Here is a 20,615-nt window from a genome sequence, read left to right as displayed (position 1 = left end):
TGAAAACTAGCATTCATGTCTTAATTTATGTTGAAATGTAAAACAGATGAAAGAATATTCCTTTTCAATACATGTCACTGTAATTTAAATAAAAATGGCATCTCACCTTGTCTATGCTAATATATATTTTATCTATATCTCATCATTTTTACTCGAGGTGTACTGCAGATCTACCTAATAACGTGGGTGTACAAAATTCATTTTTCCCTGCAGTATGGAACGCCCCTCGGTTTCGAGAGAGCAAGATAGAGGGGAGAGAGAGAGAAAGAGAGGACTGATAGAGAGTTTGTTCATGTGCAAACTTGGTGGGAGACTTCACCATCAAAAGGTGATGGGCATCGAACCTGGAACCTCCACTGGACATCCATACGCGCTGACTGACCCTATAAATGAATGTAGCTATCTTGCAACTTTTTCTGGGATATTTTTTTAATTCTTAAATATAGTTCTAGGTTGTGATATTTTCCAAATCTCGTGCCCAAGTCTCGCCGACTCTCATGGGACTCGGTCACTCGTCGCGTTGCTTGCTGCTACGGCGGAAGATGGCGGAGGCGGACAGTTGCGAGGTAAGAAAAGCGCAGTTAAGGGTTTCAGAGAAGAGAATCACGCTTGGCTGGGCACCCTTTGAATACCGTGGCAGTCCATTTTAATGACGGGATTGTGAAAATTAGGTGGAAATGTCTCGTCCTAGTGGAGGAAATCTTCCAAGTCGATGTCTCTGTCCTTGGTGCTGAAATCGCTTTGGCCAATTGATGAAGTACATATATACAGCATTTAATGCAATTGTGCGGGTGGGCTTAACTGGAAATGTTTGTGTAGACTATACACAATAGTGAACTATGTGAAATGTAGTGCAAGGAAAGTGTTACTAATAATATTTATCTCGCGTTTACTTGAATGAGATTAGACTATTTATTAGGAACACCCAGCAAGTAACTAATTTCTTCAAATTATTTTTTTCTGTTATTTATATACATTGTATTTATTCTGAAAATGTAGTTATATTCATTTAGAATTCTGTACATATCTATATATCATTATAGTATTATTTTCTTCATTTCATGCGAGATATTTTTTGTTTTTTTCTGTTATTTATACATTTTATTTATTCTGCGAATGTAGATATATTCATTTAGAATTATGTACATATCTATATATACGTGGAGTATGTTACAATGTTTTTTCTTCATCTTATACGCAATATTTTATGTTTATACAATACATGCATACATATATGTATATTAAATTATGATACGATAACAGATGATACCTTTTACGTCATTCCCAGCGGCACCACCAGGCCGTCACCTCCCACTTCTCCCAAACCAGCCATCCCCTTTTGGCAGTTAAACCAGTTTCTGCTGCCCACCACCACCACCAGCATGCCCCCCGTGACGCCCAGGCGTTCCGCGCCACTCGGAGCAAGGGCGCTGCGTCCGTCAACCTGGAGGAAATGACATCACGCGACTATTACTTTGACTCCTACGCCCACTTTGGCATCCATGAGGTACAAAGTTAGTGACGCCATGTTTGCTTTTTAGCTATTCTCTCTATTTATAATTTGAATACACATTGAATTTCAACATAATATCAATTTTATAAATACCGTATTTTAACGATTATAAGGCGCACTTAAAAGTCTTAAATTTTCTCCAAAATAGACAATACGCCTTATAATCGAGTTCGCCTTATATATGGAAAAAAACATAAAACCAAAAACCACCACTGTCGGACATTAAAATAACACAAACGCCTGAAGTGAAACAATACTGTTAAATATGCAGAAGCCATCTTAGTTTCCAAAATCTTCCATCATATAGCTCCTCCCCCACTGCAAGATTATATACAAAAAATCCAAAACATCAACAATGGCTGGCTCTAGAGGTGACTGTGTAGTGAGTGCTTCATCATACCTGGAAGTCAATAGAGATTACTGTATTTTCACGAATATAAGGCGCACTTAGAAGTCTTACTTTTTCTCCCAAATAGACGGTGCGCCTTATATATGGAAAAAATGTCATTCATTGAGGGTGCGCCTTATAGTCGTGAAAATACGGTAATTGTTTTGGGTTTCTTGAATAATCTTCTCTGGCGTCCAATTACAGCCGAGCGAAGGCTGTCTGTTTTTTTTATTAACGTCATGAAATAACTCGACTCGTCCATTAGCGAGCGGCTTCATTAAAGATGCCGTCGTTTTTCAAGAGCTATTTTAGGAATGAGTTAGCCTGCAAAAGGTGGAAACATTTGGGGCCATTTAATACTTGAGAGATTCCCAATTTAGCAGCAAATGGGGCCTTAGCTCTCACGTTAAAAAAAGAGCACCAGAGAACAGGAAGCAGGATATCGAGCGGCTCCCGCAGGACGCCGTGATCTGCTCCCGTCTATTTCCAGGCGGCACTTTCGGCCCCAATTGCATATGAACTCACTCATCTTACTTCCTGTCAGGAGATGCTGAAGGACGAAGTGCGTACGCTAACGTACCGCAACGCCATGTATCACAACAAGCATGTGTTCAAGGACAAGGTAGTGCTGGACGTTGGCAGCGGGACGGGAATCTTGTCGATGTTTGCCGCCAACGCCGGCGCCAAACACGTCTATGGGGTAAGTGAAAAACATTACGGGGCGGAGGTAAATGAACCCGGCAGTTGGAACGCTTGGAAGAAATGGTGCTCGGATGTTTGGTCGCCGGTCTTTTGGTCGCCGGTCAAATGGTGACAGAGAGTTTACTGTTGAAGCCAGCTCTCAAAATTATATTGATGAGAGAGAGATTTTAATATCTAAGTAAATTTGACCGACGGGCAAACTTTTGGGTCCGGGGTCCACATTGACTTTAAAAATGTGACAGATGGGTAGGGTCAACACAAGATACGATACATATAAAAAAGTGCATCCGTTAACAGTACATATGAAACATAAAGAGGAAAAAAAGGACTAAAGTATTAACATACTCATCACTCATCATTAAAGTAAAAAGTAGAAAGTAAAGTAAAAAGGAATGTATTAAGAAATATTAAAATGTCATTTAAAAAAAGATAGAAGGGCTGTAAAACACGAAAAACAAATAAGAGTGGACAGAGCTACTGCCACTGGCTTCCGCTGGACGGCGCCATCTTGGGGGGGGGGGGGGGGACATTTAGTCGGCGGGCCGTATAAAAAAGGCCTAGCGGGCCGGATGTGAACCACGGGCCGTAGTTTGCCCATGCATGTCTGGTTTAATATCCAAGTACATTTGACGGGCGACCAAAAGACCAGCGACCAAAAGATCGGCGACCAAAAGACCGGCGACCAAACGTCCGGTAACAGAAGAAATGTGTTTCTTACCGATAGATCGAATGCTCCAGCATATCAGAATATTCAGAGAAGATCATCAAATCCAACCACCTGCACAACGGTGAGATACTCGTCGAAGCAACACGTCTCGTTGAGTACGATGATACATTTTTTTTCCACATGCCCGTCTTCCGGCAGTCGTCACCATCTTTCGGGGGAAAGTGGAGGAGGTGGAGCTTCCCGTGGAGCAGGTGGACATCATCATCTCCGAGTGGATGGGCTACTGTCTCTTCTACGAGTCAATGCTCAATACAGTCATCTTCGCTAGGGACAAGTGGCTGGTACGGTACGCTGGAGGGGGCGGGGCTGGCTCTTGACCTTTGACCTATTGACTAAAGTAGTACCTTGTTTTTTAGAAACCTGGTGGTCTCATGTTCCCTGATCGAGCTTCTCTCTACGTGATGGCCATTGAAGACAGGCAATACAAAGACTTCAAGATACATTGTAAGGACATTTGTTTTTAAATTGTACCCTATTTTCACGACTATAAGGCGCACCGCATTATAAGGCGCACCCTCAATGAATGGCATTTTTCCATATACAAGGCGCACTGTATTATAAGGCGCACTGTATTATAAGGTGCACTGTATTATAAGGCGCACTGTATTATAAGGCTCACTGTATTATAAGGCGCACTGTATTATAAGGCGCACTGTCTATTTTGGAGAAAATTTAAGACTTTTAAGTGCGCCTTATAGTCGTGAAAATACGGTAATTGCTATTGACTTCCAAGTTTGAAGCACTCACTACACAGTCACCTCTAGAACCAGCCATTGTTGATGTTTTGGATTTTTTTATATAAAATCCTGCACTGGGGGAGGAGCTATATGATGGAAGATTTTGTAAACTAAATTGGCACCTGCATATTTAACAGTATTGTTTCAGTTCAGGCGTTTGTGTTTTTTTAATATCCGACAGTGGTGGTTTTTCGTTTTTGGTTTTCTGTTTTTTTCCATATATAAGGCGCACTGGATTATAAGGCGCACTGTCTATTTTGGAGAAAATTTAAGACTTTTAAGTGCGCCTTATAGTCGTGAAAATACGATAAATTGGAAGTGGATCGTCAATGAGTTCACATTGAAAACGTGTGTGTGTGTGTGTAGGGTGGGAGAACGTCTACGGCTTTGACATGAGCTGCATTCGCAACGTGGCCATCAAGGAACCTCTGGTGGATGTGGTAGACCCCAAGCAGGTGGTCACCAACGCTTGTCTACTAAAGGTCAGGAGATTGGGAGACATACCTGGACATTTTCGGGTTGGATTACCAGGAATAACATTTTGAAATGTTTGAAAAATATGAACAAACATAGCAACACGCCCCCACACACACGGCATGCGTAATTCAGTGGAGATCCACAAATGTATACTGTGTTTAGTCACATGGTGTGAAAAGAGAGAAAAGCTTGCCCGTTTTTGTCGCTCCTCCCACGCTTGCAGGAAGTGGACATCTACACGGTGAAAGCGGACGACCTGACCTTCACGTCGGCGTTCTGCCTGCAGGTGCAGCGCAACGACTACGTGCACGCGTTAGTCACCTACTTCAGCGTCGAGTTTACCAAGTGTCACAAGAAGACGGGATTCTCTACTGGTAAGTCCAGGCAAGAACAGAGACCTTACGAGAGGAATAGATTTACATAACTAATACGGTGGACTCAACCACGTCAGTCTTTTTGGAAATATTGTGCACGGGAAGCCCACGGAATGATGTAACCTTGGGTTGCGTAACACTGCGTAGAGGAGCTCCTTCGTTGGCTTGGCCCCGCCGGGCCACCCTTAGGCCAGGACGGACAGCATCTGGAGAAAAGCTGTCTGGCGCCGGTCTTTTGGTCCCTTTTGGTCGCCAGTCAAATTAGATATTAAACAATACCGAGATATTAAACAGTACTTAGATATTAAACAGTATTTAGATATTAAACAGTACTTAGAAATTAGACAGCACTTAGATATTAGACAGTACTTAGATATTAGAAAGTACTTAGAAATTAGACAGTACTCAGATATTAGACAGTACTTAGATATTAAACAGCACTTAGATATTAAACAGCACTTAGATATTAGACAGTACTTAAATATTAGACAGGACTTAGAAATTAGACAGTACTTAGATATTAGACAGTACTTAGATATTAGACAGTACTTGGATATTAGACAGTACTTGGATATTAGACAGTACTTGGATATTAGACAGTACTTAGATATTAAACAGTAATTAGATATTAAACAGTACTTGGATATTAAACAGTACTTGGATATTAAACAGTACTTAGAAATTAGACAGCACTTAGATATTAGACTGTCAGGTTTAAGACCCATTCATACTTCACATAGACAGTACTTAGAAATTAGACTGTATTTGGATATTAGGCAGTACTTAGATATTAAACAGTACTTGTATATTAAACAGTACTTAGATATTAAACTTCTCTCTTACATATCAAACTTCTCTTAGATATTAAACTCTCTCTCTTAGAAAAATTAAACTCTCTCGCATGAATATAATTTTGAGAGCTGGTTTTAACAGTAAATGCTGTCACCATTTGACCGGCAACCAAAAGACCGGCAACCAAACGTCCGAGCACATCTGGCGCGTATTGGTCAACTTCCGATCTTCTTCCTCTCCCTAGCACCCGACGCGGCAAGTACGCACTGGAAGCAGACCGTCTTCTACCTAGAAGACTACCTGACGGTGAAGAAAGGCGAGGAGATCTTTGGCAGCATCGCCGTCAGGCCCAATGAGAAAAATGTGGTGAGTTGAAATGATTTGGGGGGAGGGGGGGCTCGTGAACGGTGGAATTTCTTTTTCAAATGCACCATTTTACTGCAGCGTGACCTGGAATTCACCTTGGAACTCGACTTTAAAGGCCAACTGTGTGACGCCGCCATCTCCCACGACTATAAAATGCGTTAAATCCCAGAGGACCAACTTCTCGGCCCCAATCAGCAATAACAAGAAAATAGCGGATATTTTCAAGATGGCAACAAAAGCTTAACGGACACTCCTGGATTTGTTTCACTAAAGAGTACTGGACATACTGTCAAGTTAAGAATGCCTTGAAACATATACAAGATGAATTAAAGTGCAAATAATCTTCGGATATTTTATTCTTTCTAAAATATAGTGATTTAACCCCAATTAAACGAGATGTAGAACCCTCGCCTCGACCTATCTTAATGGTAGAAGAAAGTTTTTAAAGGTAAGTCCAGTCTGTAAAGGTATGTTTACTTGCAGCAGGCTTTTTTCTTCAAGGGTTGCGCGCTGAGGATCACTGTCGTGTCTCGGACTCCATCTTCTTGCTCCATCAACACTCTAAGCAAGAGACAGGGTCAAGATATCTAAAGTCTACTCACACACATGTCCAGGCTTCTCGTTCATGGAGTTCTACCTAGCTAATTGCGTCAAGGACTCTGCGACGTTCTTGCCCGTGTAGGCGCTGACTTCATAGAACATCACTTTGTTTTCCTTAACAGCAAAATATAAGATCAAGCTATAAAGTCTCACCACATACTAAACCAAGGGTTGGGAATCTTTTGGACAAAGAGAGCCATAAACAATTAATATTTTCCAATGTTATTCCTTGTGAGCCATAAAACGAATTTAAAAGTCAAAATACACACATGTAAACGAGTGCCTTTTCAATTTTTGGGGGTAATTTCACCACTTTTAAAGTGGAAAAAAATGATTAAAAAAAAAAATCTTATGCTGTTACTAATCAATGAGAGGATACATTCCAGAAGAGTCTATAGCAGGGGTGTCTAGTAAAGTCATTGCAAAATTACATAGAACTAACAATAAGTCCACTTTTTTCCTTTGTATTAGTCACTAATACATGGCTCGGGAGCCACATGTGGCTCTTTTGATGAGTGCATCTGGCTCTTTGTAAACCTGTGAGCTAAAATATGGAACTCCCTGATGACAGAACTGAGATACTACATCTAGAACTGCTTAAATCTTCATTTTGTTTTGCAGTACACTCTTCTGGAATGCATCCTCTCATTAATTAGCAACAGCATAAGAATATTTTTAAAAATATTAATTTTTTCCACTTTTAAAGTGGTGAAATTACAAAAAAAGAAAATTGATAAGGCACTCGTATACATGTATATGTATTTTGACTTTTAAATTCGTACTATGGCTCACAAGTAATAACATTGGAAAATATGAATTGTTTGTGGCTCTTTTCGTCAAAAAGGTTCCCTTCCCCTAAACTACGGGTTTTTGCTCATTGAATTCCAATTAATCCAATTCAGTACAATACAGCCCATCATTTAAGATACCCTCCCCCCAAAAAAAAAGATGATCTCCACACCTGAGCAAGCTGTTCTGCTTCTTTAAAAGACACCTCCCTTTCCCCGTCCATGTCCATTTTGTTACCCAGAACCAGAATTTGCACACCTTCTCCCGCTGCGTCCTAACGAGACCAAGAGTTGACATCAGATGAAGACTTTAAAAGAGGGGAGGAGGTTCCCAAAAAAAACAGACCTTGACATTGGCAAGCCAAGGGCGCAGTGCCTTGAAGCTCTCATCTGACGTGACGTCGTACATCACCACCACGCCATCGGCCTTGCGGAAGAACTGTTTGGTGATGCTGCGGTACCTGCGGAGACAACGCTCGACTCCGTCAACCCTGAGCTAATTGGCGCGCTGACAATTTAATGGGGCTTTCCGCCCAGCTTGCAAATTCCGGAGATTAAAAGGAAGGACGGTCTCTCAACCTCTCCTGGCCGGCCGTGTCCCAAAGCTGCATCGCTATCTGCATGTTGTTCAAGGTTAACGTCTTCACGCTGAAGTCCACACCTGATTGTAAAAAGCACTCATTTCAATACCAACCCTACCCCTGCATTAGTGTATCTACATTTCTAAAAAAATATTTTTTTTTTATTATGCAAGATTTTGACCCAATGGAGAGGCGCTGTTTAAGTGAGTAGGTTGAGAAAATCTGAATTCATGCAGAAAATGGTTTGTTGTCCATGAACAAAAAACTATCTAATACAGTGGTACCTAAGAGAGAGAGTCTAATATCTTAAATACTGTTTAAAATCTAAGTACTGTTTAAAATCTAAGTACTGTTTAAAATTAACTACTGTTTAAAATCTAAGTACTGTTAAAATCTAAGTACTGTTGAAAACAGTAGATATTTAGATATTAAACTGACTCAAATGAATATAATTTTGAGAGCTGGTCTCAACAGTACTTAGATATTAAGCAGTACTAAGATATTAAGCAGTACCTCGATATTAAGCAGTACTTAGATGTTAAGCAGTACTTAGATATTAAACAATACTTAGATATTAAACAATACTTGGATATTAAACTCTCTCTTAGATATTAAATTTCTCTCACATGAATATAATTTTGAGAGCTGGTTTCAACAGTAAACTCTCTGTCACCATTTGACGGGGGGACCAAATGACCGGCTACCAAATGTCCGGTCAAAGCACATACCCACACACACACACCTCAGGAGGTATTGCTGCAGGATTGGTGAAAACAAAAAGCAAGCAAAAAAATCCTAGCCGACATAATCTTAGTGTAAACCTGAAGCCTTTTCATGTGACTTGCACCCCTTCCCAAGAAAAAAAATGGACTGACCCACTGTAGCAGCAGTGGAGGGGTAGAAATGTCCCTCACAGAAGGAGCGCAGAAGTGACGTCTTGCCCACACTGGAGTTGCCCACCAGGACCACCTTAAACAAACGACTTGGCCCCGACGCCGATGTTTCCGCCACCTTCAAAAGGAGTTTAGTGATCAACATTTGAAGCGGTGCAAAATTTCAAAAGCTCTTGTATGACATACATAATGGGTCTCCTTCCCTACAGGCTGTCCCCGTGGGGACGTGGGGGTCTCCTTCAAAATGCCAGCTTTCCCGGATTCCGAACGGCCACGGACCTCCTCGCCGTCTTCTTCCTCGCTGAGTTGGTGTAGGAGAAGCTGCGGCCCCCCTTGGAGAAGGTGAGGCAGGTGGTCCTCTTCGATGGAGATGACCCGACGGAGGGGCCAACCGTCCGGGGGCGAGTCGGGGGCCTCGTCTGCCACGTCGGGTTTGGGGTCCATCCTCCTGGGCCGCTCTCGCGCCGTCCTCCGAAAACTGGAGGAGCGGGCGATGGCCTTCTTGGCTTTGGGCCTCACGTTGTGAACTCTTGAGGAGGTGGGGGGCCCGTAGCCGTTGGCCGGTCCGCCGCTTTTCTTGACGGCGATGGCGTCGTCCTCACTGCATGAAGAGGAAGCAACAAATACGATTTGAAGGTGCTCGATAGGCAAGGCCTCCAATGACTGGTAGGAGACCTCCGGCACCACAGGAGATCTTGGGGGGGAAAAGAGGAGAAACAGAGGATGTCCTCAAATGTTAAAGAAGGAGTGGATGTCAAAAAAAAAATGGCCGATCCTCTGTTTTTCCTCCTGGTAGGGCCCGTCGTAAGGAGTCACCTTTTAGCTGGATGGCCGCCATCGTCGAAGGCGCCGGCCAGGCCGGCTCGCTGTTTCTGTTTCTTCCTCAGAGACGTTCTTGGCTGTTTTTAACAAAACTAAATGAGTTTCAAATACTCCCTGCCATTTGGTGAGTTTGGAAAGGCCACTTACCACACCGGAGCAGATGTCGCGCTCGTCCTTGAGATGTTTGTTCATCTCCCTGAGGTAAGAAGAGACATTCGGAGTGGGCCGGAAACAAGCGTACGTAATGATTGGACGTTTGGTCACCGGGGACATTTGGTCGCCCGGGGACGTTTGGTCGCCCGGGGACGTTTGGTCGCCCGGGGACGTTTGGTCGCCCGGGGACGTTTGGTCGCCCGGGGACGTTTGGTCGCCCGGGGACGTTTGGTCGCCCGGGGACGGGGACCTCATTTTGAGAGCTGGTTTCAACAGTAGATATTTAGATTTTAAACTCTCTCTCATAAATAGAATTTTCAGAGCTGGTTTCAACAGTAAACACTGTCGGATTGTCAATTGTCTGGCGACCAAACGTCTGGGCGTTCAAACGTCTGGGCGACCAAACGTCCGGGCGACCAAACGTCCGGGCGACCAAACCTCCGGCAACCAAACGTCCGAGTACACATACCTAAGGAGGTCCAGCTGCTTCATGAGGCTTTGTTTTTCTCGTTGCAGTCCTTCTGTGACTCTATACATTTCCCTGCAGGAACAGGCAAATTCCAAATGGATTGGACACCCACAAGCGATAAATTGGGACCATGTGTGATGGACGGACGACATGACCCACATCTCCTTGTCCTGGTGCAGACGTTCTGCCTGTTCCTGGAGCATGGCCAGCTGGTCCTGAGAGACCAGCAACTCCTGGCTAGTGCTCTCCAGTGCCCGCGCCAGCTCGTCGTTGGTCACCTTAAGCTTGATGTTCTCCACGTGGCTCTCTTGCTTTTCGCTGTTCAGTTCACGGCACTCCACCTCCAACTTGGGACGGATGCAAGTCGGTTCAGAGGAGCAACGTGATGGTCGCTACGGGTAAAGACACTCACCAATGTTCCCTCTAAGCTGCGCGCGTACGCAATTGCTCACTACTCTCGTCTTCCCTGCGCAGCAGCAATCATATGACGCGCAGTAAATAAAATCCAATTTTTTTTTTTTACCCCTTTCCCCATGATGGAACCGTTTACGCGGTAGCCAGTGTCAGTAGCTCTGTCCACTCTTATGTTTTTTTGTGTTTTACAGCATGTTTTACATGAAAAATTAGAGGGAACATTGACATGCACCTGCTTATGGCAAGTGTGATACTGGTGTGCCCATAGCGAGCAATGATGATGTCGCTCACACTGGTACTCAGTGCTCTCAGGGTGGTTGTCTTTCTGCCCAGACCAACGGAAAATTAAAGCGAACATTGATTCTCACCCTCTTCTGTTTTTGGAAAAGCAGGTCCAGCTCCTTTTCCTTGGTAGTCAGCTGGTCTTCCAGATCCTGGCTTCTGGACTGAAGACGCTCCGTGTCCTACAAGGGGGAGGTCCAAGTCGGCAAAAGAGTCGGCAGAAAAGTGAACTTGAGCTACCTTCAGCACTAGCTTTTCCTTCTCGGTCTTGATTTGCGCTTCCATTTCTTCGTACAGGTGGCGGATTTCATCATGGTGGGTCGCTGCCTTCCTGCGTTCAGGACATTCCAGGACTTGAAGGTATTTGCGTATTATTACTTTGGAAAATCATTGGGGCTTATCATCTGGAGGCGGGGTGGGAAAGTAAGCGTACAACATGGATTTAAAGATCTCAAAAGCAAAGGCGGGATTGCTCCACAGCTTAGCAGTCATTTGACGCAAATCAAATCTGCTTAGTATTATTTCTTGCAGAGAATTACAGCCAAACATGTTGGTTAGTATTTCACAGCGCCAATTCTGCTACCTCTGACCTTTGGAGGGCGCTCTCCATGTCACGCTTCTCCTGGTGCGCCTCCTTGATTTGATGGGTGACCCTTGCCAGGAACTCCTCAAAGTTGGACAGAAGGTGAGGCTCGTCTCGCCGCAGCTGCGCCCAAAGACTTCGAACTTCGCCCGGGCTGAAAAGAAAGAAAAATATAAATATACATGAGAGTAGTCAGTCTTACTTTGAAAATTGGCTTTTTACTAATGCTCACTCCTCAAAAACATGACTGGCTCCGAGGCTATCCAGCAACATGCAGAAATGTCGTTCCTCCTCATCCTCAACCCTGGACAGCTTGGCATCCCATTGGCTCTGATAGAAGGCCTCCTTGGTCCTGAAACTAGCACCCGTCGTCCGGATGGGATCCTCACTCACCGAGATTCTCCGGCCGTGAAGAAACTGACCTGCCGTAAAACCGCTTAGGTATTTATTTCCAATTTGACGGTCATCCAATCCACTTTGACTGGGAGTCAAACCGAATTGGACATCCACAGAACCCAAGACGACACTTTAAGAAACGCCGCAAAGACTACAAACGTACTGAATCCAAGAGAGAAGGCCTCCAAGGTGAGGTAACCGCTACGTTGCGTATCCAGAGAGTCGAAGACGTCTTCCAATTCTTCAGCTGATAACGGCAGCTCTCTGTGGAGCCTCTGACAAGCGCCACAAAACCCCCTTAGATGCTTCCTCACAACTCAGCCGACGGTTTCTCACCCTCATGTCAGTGCGTGTGATGAATCCCCGACCATCGGCGTCACAAGTCTGGAAGAACTCTTTGGTTTTATCCAGTAGAGCGATGCGACCCCAGTCTGAACCGCGTCCGCCGGCTTGTCCGCACTCTTCCTTGCGCGCCATCTCGAATGCGCACTGGATTTGAGAGCCACACGTAGGTCAGCTTGGAATCACGTGGTGTTAAGCATGTTGAGCTCTTTGGTTGATAATGGCAGAAAAAAATGGGGCGTTCCAATGAATGAGCAGAAAACTGCCTGTTTTATGTTAAGGCACAATGTAAAAGTTTTTTTTATATATATGTCTAAGACAGGGGTGGGCAAACTTTTGGGCTCGGGGGCCACATTGACTTAAAAAATGTCACAGATGGGCCAGGTCAGCACAAGATACGATACATATAGAAAAGTGCATCCGTTAACAGTACATATGAAACATAAACAGGAAAAAAGGACTTAAGTTTTAACATACTCACCCTTAAAAGGTAAAAAGTGTAAAGTACAAAGTCAAGTAAAAAGGAATGTATTAAGAAATATTAAAATGTAATTCAAAAAAAGATAGAAGGCCTGTAAAACACGAAAAACAAATAAGACTGGACAGAGCTACTCCCACTGTCTTCCGCGTGACGGCGCCATCTTGGGGGAAAAAAATATGTGGACAACGTCGGCGGGCCGAATTAAAAGGCCTAGCGGGCCAGATGTGGCCCACGGGCCGTAGTTTGCCCATGTCTGGTCTAAGAGCTGCAAAACTACAAATGATTTAAGTTTACAAGGAAGTTCTTACCGTCAGTAAAGTCGCAGAAAGTAAACAAAAGTGAGCTAGTCCGCTTACTCAGTCATCCCGCGACCATGTGAAGTCATGAGGGAGCAGCCCCCAAGGCTTTTACACAAGAAGCATAATCTCTTGTGAGATTTGGTTTCCATGGCAACATCCTCAAGTTGAATTCGTTTCTCGTGAGAGGCGAGAGGGGCCGGAAAAAAGGATTCAGAATTTCACATTTATTAGGTAAAAATGCACAATTGAAAACTTATAGCATATTAGAATGCAATCTTGTGGTAAAAATGTGCATTTTTTCATTTTTATTTGTTTTCTGTATTTTTCTGGATCTTCTGAAGTAAGTAGTCCATTTGAAGATTGAGATTGGGTTGCCCCTTTTTGGTTTTTTTGCACAACATCTGAAAGGTCTCATTTTTTTTCTCCTTATACTTCCGGATGGCCTCTTCTCGCTGTTGCTTGCGCTTTTGGAAAGCCTGCAAAACAGCCAAAAAGATTTAAATTTTAAGCAAATTTTACAAGGAGAATCCAAATGTTGCAAGGTGACCTCTTCTTTTTGCCTCCGTTTTTCTTGGATTTGCTCGTACAGCTCCTGCGACTTCTGGATAGATGACTTGTGGTCCCTTCTATTCTTCATGCGGTTGCTCAAGGGAAGCCTAAAAGGGATTTATTTGAAAGAATGACACTTAGGCGCTTATTTCAACTTCAGGTCAGCCTCACCTTTCTATCGTCTCTGTTGGCGTTTCTGTATCTTTTTCATCGGGATCGGCAGGAGGCGTTGGATCAGAAATAGTCGTTTCCTCAGAAATAGTCGTTTCCTCAGAAATAGTCGTTTCCTCAGAAATAGTCGTTTCCTCAGAAATAGTCGTTTCCTCAGAAATAGTCGTTTCCTCAGAAATAGTCGTTTCCTCAACCGCCATCTCTTCTTCCTGATCCTGTTTTTTCATTCTCTGTTTGGCTCGGTTCAGTCTGTTAGTCCACATTTCTTTCTTCTCTTTATTGGCCTCGGCCATGTACAAATGTTTGAGGTGATCTGGATATTCATTGTGGTAAAGCGATAACAAGGGCGTCTGCTTTTTTCTCTGCTCCTTGCGCACGATCTTGTTATATTCATGCTTCACTTTCTCTTTACGATCGAAAGCAAAACCTTGACCTGGAACAGATAAAAAACATGCAGATCGGTGGCTGGAATGCTATGTATGAAAATAAAAAGCCAATGTTTACCTTCTTGAATACTTCCTTGGAAAAATTTGTTTTCTGGAATCCATTTCCTCTTTTTGACGCCAGCATTTCGTTTTTGTGGATTCTTCCAACTTCCTCCTTGAATCGCACTTTTCTTCGTTTTCGGATCAATTGGTGCCATTTGATCAAATACTAAATGTGGGAACGCAAAATACTGTTTACATGTGTTTCTGCTGCGTGCGTTGCGACACAGTTGTCGCTGGATGATGACGTTACAACCAGCGCGACTGACTATGGTAAAAAACACTATCTTCGCTTATATCCGATGTAAAATAAGAACCATCATTTTTAAAATTAAAATGAAGATGGATCCAAATATATATGTGTCTTAAACGTCAAAACTATTTTCAAAGTGTTAAATCGATTATTTTTTTATCAACTACTAATGCCTATGTAGATAGGAAAGGGACGCTTCACATGGATTGCGACTGTTGGCCTAATTTTTCAGCTTTTTCACAATGATTCCTTCTTTGATCGGACTTTCGGAATTGCACCAACGCATAAATGAAGTCACGGAGTTCCTCGATGCCACTTTGAGCATCGCAAACGCGCACACGGTAGAGTTTTACACCCACGACGTATGGAGTCGCTTCGTGGCCGTCACGCCCGAGGAGGTGCTGACTGCTATTAGTGTGGATGGCCACCAGAGGGAGCATGGGCTCCAAAAACAAAGTGGAGCCACTGGTACAGATTTCAAATGAGATTGGATGTGGTAAAAGCTAAATATAAACTGAAAATTATGCCTAAACAATATGTTTTCTCCACGAATAGAACAAACAAGAACCAAATTTGGGTTTTGCCCAGACACAAACCGACTGGTTGATGTTCACGAACTTTTGCGTGAGGCCAAAGCCCACTCACTTCCCGCTTTGGGGGTCTGCCTGAGCCGAGACGAACTTTTGGAGGCCCTTGGGCAGAAGTCATTGGAATCAGAAGCTGAAACAGGTTTGAAAGTTAAACTTGATCTAAATGCCACGGATGGAATGTTCATCATTTTTGGGACCTTTCAGGTGTTGCATATGAGCCGGATGAGTTTATGAATGCAAAAAAGTCACATGAGGTCCAGTCCATGGCAAAGGTAGTGGACTGTTTAGCCAAACACTGCAAAGTCAAACAGGAAAGTATTATTTTCGAATGCGTCTAATTGTCTGACATTGTATCTGATGGACATAGTACGATTCTTGCAGGTGATCGACGTGGGTTCGGGAAAAGGTTACCTGAGCTCTTTCCTATCCCTGCAGCATGGGCTACGCGTCTTTGGCATCGACTCATCCAGTACTAACACACACGGTGCCCAGGAGAGGAACCGCAAGCTAAAAAAGTTCTCCAGGGCGTACCAGAAGTGTAGAAATGCATCAAGAGAAACGCAAGAAAAGCCAGTAGTGGCAGACATCAAAGTTGGCGAAGATAAAGATGCATCGCGGGAACTGCTAACGCCAGACCCAAACCCTATAGAGGATCTCTTCCTCAATGTCATGTCATTGGATACCACACAGTCAGGGAGGGCTTCCCCGAGTTCACTGACCGACGAGGAGAGGGAAAGGAGAAAGCGGGAAAACCTGGAGAGAAAAGCCCGGGCCAGAAACAACGTGACTGACGCCGTCTTTTCACCACTCACGTCCTACGTCACCGCACACACCGAGTTGAGGGAGCTGATTGGCGAGCTGGAGGTGAGCTAAACCCGCGGGAGCATGACCTGTTGACCATTGAGCTCAAACCTTTCCTCACCTCGCTAGGATGCGGTCTTGGTGGGCCTGCACACGTGTGGCGACCTGGCGCCCAGCACGCTCCGGATGTTCACGGCGAAAGCCGAGCTGCTCGCCGTCTGTAGCGTGGGCTGTTGCTACAACAAGCTCTCCGAGGAGTTTGAACCACTCGCCCAAGGCGCCTGCGCAGAATTTTCACAGGGCGCATTCGGGTTCCCTCTGAGTCAGCACCTTCGACGTCACTCCTGGTTCTGCGGACGCAACGCCAGGATGTCGGCATGCCTGGTGAGATGCAGCCGTCGCATAAGGGCGTGACTGGAAATTTGGTCGCTGTTCTTTTGGTCGTCAGTCTTTTGGTCGCCGGTCAAATGTACTTGGGTATTAAACAGTACTTAGATATTAAACAGTACTTAGATATTAAAGAGTACTTAAATATTAAACAGTACTTAGGTATTAAACAGTTCTTAGATATTAAGCAGTACTTAGATATTAAACAGTACTTAGATATTAAACAGTACTTAGATATTAAACAGTATTTAGATATTAAACAGTATTTAGATATTGAACAGTACTTAGATATTAAGCTCTCTCTTAGATATTATACTCTCTCTCTTAGATATTATACTCTCTCTCCTAGATATTATACTCTCTCTCTTAGATATTGAACTCTCTCTTTTAGCTATTAAACTCTTTTAGATATTAAACTCTCTCTCTTAGATATAAAACCCTCTCTCTTAGATATTAAACTCTCTCATAAATATAATTTTGAGAGCTGGTTTCAACAGTAAACTCTCTGTCACCATTTGACCGGCGACCAAAACACCGGCGGCCAAAACACCCGCAACCAAACTTCCGAGCACCGCGTGCGGGATGCCGTGACGCATGGTTAACGTGAGCTTTTTTCCCTGGTCGACAACAACAGGCGCTGGAGAGAGTCACAGTGGGCCACGGGGTGAGTATGCCTTGAGTCGAACAAAAATAGATCTAATATTTGCTTATCATAGACTTCACAGAAGAAGTGGTTTTAGGGACCCCCGGGCCAAAACCCACACTTCACACTGGCTTCCATTAATATGGAATGTTTATAAATATTCATGCAAACGCTCCACGAGGAGGAATCTAAACACAAAAACAGGCTGGATTGAACTATGCTCATCTGCACTTTTTCCTTTTGGGGTCACACAAGATTCAGATGGAGTCGGTCTTCTACCGGGCGGTCCTACACGTCATTCTCCGGGATCACTACAGGGCCCATAAAAGGTAACAGGAAGCACATTTGTCTTGGCACCCCAAGTATGAAGCATATGGAAATGGTTTTCATCAATTGAAATAGACTTGCTGTCCATCTACCGTATTTTCACGACTATAAGGCGCACCCTCAATGAATGACACTTTTCCCCATATACAAGGTGCACTGTATTATAAGGTGCACTGTGTTATAAGGTGCACTGTATTATAAGGTGCACTGTGTTATAAGGTGCACTGTATTATAAGGCACACTGTCTATTTTGGAGAAAATTTAAGACTTTTAGGTGCGCCTTATAGTCGTGAAAATACGGTAATTGCTTTTGACTTCCAGGTATGAAGCACTCACTACACAGTCACCTCTAGAGCCAGCCATTGTTGATGTTTTGGATTTTTTTGTATAAAATCTTGCAGTGGGGGAGGAGCTATATGATGGAAGATGTTGTAAACTCAGATGGCATCTGCATATTTAACAGTATTGTTTCAGTTCAAGCGTTTGTGTTTTTTTATTATCCGACAGTGGTGGTTTTTCATTTTTGGTTTTCCGTTTTTCCATATATAAGGCGCACTGGATTATAAGGCGCACTGTCTATTTTGGAGAAAATGTAAGACTTTTAAGTGCGCCTTATAGTCGTGAAAATACGGTACTTGTCCAATTAATGACCATTAATATTTCCATTCTTAGTGAGAAGCGAGTAGGGAATGTCTACGCCAAAGCCAAATCATTTGTGGACTATGTTCGACTGGCTCTGCGCAAATTGGAACTGGACGATTCCCAGGTCAATGGCAGACAACGTTAAGGTTTTTTTTTTTATTTTTTAAAGTGAACCACACACTCCTTAATGTTATTTTCCACACAGCTTTCAGACGATGACATTCAACGGTACTACGACGCACACTTGCCACGTTGGCCTGAGATTCATGCTTTTAATTTGGTGGGTATTTTGTAAACTCACTAAACTGTCAAAATGGGAAAATTAACGACCAGTGTGTGATGAATATACCAATATTTGTAGTTGAAGGTCACCCTGGCTCCTTGCATTGAAGGCCTCATCCTCCTGGACCGCCTTTGCTACCTTAAAGAGGAGGTAAAATAGTAATTATAATAACAATAGGATAAACAGGGGTAAAATGGGGTAAAATTAGGAAAATTAATTACATTTTTTTCTTCTTTTTTTTTGTAGGACAAGAACGCTTTTTCTGCTTTGGTACAACTTTTCGACCCGCTTTTGTCTCCGAGATGTTATGCTGTTGTATCATTGAAGGCGTCACATTGATTCATGTTTTTTTATTTTATTTTAAATAAAGCTTTTAAGAGATGCTAGTGTTGCAATGGTATTGATACTATAGTGCAGTGTATCCCAACCTTTTTTGAGCCGAGGCACACTTTTTGCATTGAAAAAAATCTCAAGGGACACCACCATCTGAAAATCTTTGTCGCCTATATTTATAATAGTTATTCTCATCGAAGTTTTATCAGCACTAATCGCATCCAAAATTATTCCAAAATCTAATTTTTCACAATGACCTAATGTCACGGAAATTTGGCCTGTGGACCTTGAAAAACTTCCGGTTTGATTGATGCAAATAACCAAGTAAAGTTATTGATCGCATCATTTTATGATTTTTCTCTAAATATTACTTAAATCTCCTAATATTCCGCAAAAAACATTGTGCTCACACAGACTTTACGTCGGCAAAAGTTAATGCGCTAGAAACCAGACAACTTCCATTTCGACTTAGAGAAAAATAAGCAACAAAATTTCTGTTTCACAACTTGAATCAAATAATAGTATAATCTACAATTTAACGGTCATATTTTGATTTGAACATTGTAATAGTTAGATTTTAATCTCCTTATATTCATATTAACTTCTCTCTCTGAATATCACATTGTATGACTTCTTGCAATTTCCCACGGCACACCTGACCATTGCTCACGGCACACCAGTGTGCCGCGGCACAGTGGTTGGGAAACACTGCTATAGTGTGAAAATGACGTAATCGCTATCGGAGAGTAGTGAGAATTAAACCCTCCCACCATTTTTTTATAATACACGTCCAATACATTTTGAACCTCATTTGCTGTCATCCCTCCCTCTTCAAATAGATTCGACTTCTTCCACTGTCAATGGCAGCCGATGAGATGAGATGAAAACAATATTTTGGCCAAGAAGGACAGCAAATGTCTATTTTAACTGAATGTCTGCCATTGATGAGGCTTGTGGAGCAATCTACGGCCCGCGGGCCACATCCGGCCCGCTATGCTTTTTAATCCGGCCCGCCGACGTTGTCCAAATAAAGTTTTTTTTATTTATTTATTATTTTTTTCCCCCAAGATGGCGTCGTCACGTGGAAGCCACTGGCAGTAGCTCTTTCCAGTCTAGTTTGTCGTGTTTTTTTTTTTTTAGCCTTATCTTTTTTTAAATGACATTTTAATATTTCTTAATACATTCCTTTTTACTTGACTTTATACTTTTTACTTTACTGGTGATGAGTATGTTAATATTTGAGCCCTTTTTTTTCTGTTTGTGTTTCATAAGTACTGTTAACGGATGCACTTTTTTATATGTATCATATCTTGTGTTTACCTGGCCCATCTGTCATATTTCTAAAGTCAATGTGGACCCCGGGTCCAAAAGTTTGCCCACCCCGGGGCTAGACATCCAATCCACTTGAGGCCGGAGGAGGACAGTGAATGAACATCTGCTTCAAACGGGTAAATAAAAGGTAAAAAAAAAAAAAAACATAAAAATTGTATGAGTACAACTTTAACAGATACACCTGCTAAAAGTGGCTGCCGATTTTGATTGAGTTATGACCATTTAGATTTCACTCAAAGTTGCACCATGTCTTGAAAATGCAGGTTTTTCAGGGGGCAGCTGGGCGGGCCCTTTGGGGGTGCTTCAGGCAAATCCTGGACGGCCATGCCGGTCTGGAAAGAGCATTGCAGAAAAGAGGCCTTGACCTGACTTTAATCTCTACAGCTGTTTTTCTTGCTTTCCCAATAAATCTTGAATGTTTGTGGAAGATCGCAGATGCATGAATTATTCATGGGATCGGACGTCGTGTGGAGAGGCAACACTTGCCCTCATTGGGGGTTTCCCGGGTTTGCGTTTCTTGGGTAAACTTGAGCGGTAAACTTTGTCAGGAATGTTTCCAAATACTGTATTTTCACGACTATAAGGCGCACTTAAAAGTCTTAAATTTTCTCCAAAATAGACAGTGCGCCTTATAATCCAG

General features: G+C 43.0%; 4 protein-coding genes across 7 annotated transcripts; 2 read left to right on the top strand and 2 right to left on the bottom strand.

The window, feature by feature from the left end:
- The first annotated feature begins 296 nt into the window (after window positions 1-296).
- LOC144181303 (protein arginine N-methyltransferase 8-like) lies at window positions 297-6,425 on the top strand. The gene is made up of 10 exons (XM_077709693.1): window positions 297-566; window positions 1,289-1,507; window positions 2,446-2,601; window positions 3,328-3,391; window positions 3,469-3,611; window positions 3,687-3,774; window positions 4,434-4,549; window positions 4,768-4,918; window positions 5,955-6,076; window positions 6,155-6,425. Exons 1-10 carry the CDS (start codon window positions 498-500, stop codon window positions 6,236-6,238), a joined length of 1,212 nt encoding a protein of 403 aa, XP_077565819.1. The 5' UTR covers window positions 297-497; the 3' UTR covers window positions 6,239-6,425.
- On the bottom strand, window positions 6,415-13,273 carry cracr2ab (calcium release activated channel regulator 2Ab). 4 transcript variants are annotated; one of them, XM_077709689.1, is made up of 19 exons: window positions 13,189-13,273; window positions 12,394-12,607; window positions 12,221-12,332; window positions 11,894-12,083; window positions 11,669-11,815; window positions 11,319-11,409; window positions 11,165-11,260; window positions 10,661-10,729; window positions 10,542-10,597; window positions 10,383-10,454; window positions 9,908-9,956; window positions 9,755-9,837; window positions 9,125-9,632; window positions 8,921-9,056; window positions 8,044-8,125; window positions 7,811-7,925; window positions 7,638-7,739; window positions 6,714-6,790; window positions 6,415-6,637 (listed from the first exon to the last, which is right to left on the bottom strand). In XM_077709689.1, exons 2-19 carry the CDS (start codon window positions 12,532-12,534, stop codon window positions 6,550-6,552), a joined length of 2,214 nt encoding a protein of 737 aa, XP_077565815.1. In that variant the 5' UTR covers window positions 12,535-12,607; window positions 13,189-13,273; the 3' UTR covers window positions 6,415-6,549. The 4 variants fall into 4 exon arrangements, with proteins under 4 accessions (XP_077565815.1, XP_077565813.1, XP_077565816.1 ...); XM_077709687.1 differs by having other exon boundaries at window positions 10,542-10,729; XM_077709690.1 differs by having other exon boundaries at window positions 9,125-9,539; window positions 10,542-10,729.
- A 115-nt stretch (window positions 13,274-13,388) lies between these two features.
- On the bottom strand, window positions 13,389-15,076 carry ccdc59 (coiled-coil domain containing 59). The gene is made up of 4 exons (XM_077709694.1): window positions 14,404-15,076; window positions 13,900-14,332; window positions 13,727-13,835; window positions 13,389-13,655 (listed from the first exon to the last, which is right to left on the bottom strand). The coding sequence occupies exons 1-4, from the start codon at window positions 14,540-14,542 to the stop codon at window positions 13,485-13,487; spliced, it is 852 nt and encodes a 283-aa protein (XP_077565820.1). The 5' UTR covers window positions 14,543-15,076; the 3' UTR covers window positions 13,389-13,484.
- Window positions 14,464-18,692, top strand: mettl25 (methyltransferase like 25). The gene is made up of 11 exons (XM_077709691.1): window positions 14,464-15,105; window positions 15,193-15,366; window positions 15,432-15,539; window positions 15,610-16,091; window positions 16,158-16,412; window positions 17,050-17,079; window positions 17,314-17,387; window positions 18,058-18,151; window positions 18,233-18,307; window positions 18,389-18,460; window positions 18,557-18,692. Exons 1-11 carry the CDS (start codon window positions 14,880-14,882, stop codon window positions 18,647-18,649), a joined length of 1,683 nt encoding a protein of 560 aa, XP_077565817.1. The 5' UTR covers window positions 14,464-14,879; the 3' UTR covers window positions 18,650-18,692.
- Window positions 18,693-20,615: the final 1,923 nt, after the last annotated feature.

This window comes from Stigmatopora nigra, chromosome 23 (assembly GCF_051989575.1).
Source record: "Stigmatopora nigra isolate UIUO_SnigA chromosome 23, RoL_Snig_1.1, whole genome shotgun sequence".
NCBI classification, from domain to species: Eukaryota; Metazoa; Chordata; class Actinopteri; order Syngnathiformes; family Syngnathidae; genus Stigmatopora; species Stigmatopora nigra.
This window is presented reverse-complemented; position numbering and strand designations above follow the sequence as displayed.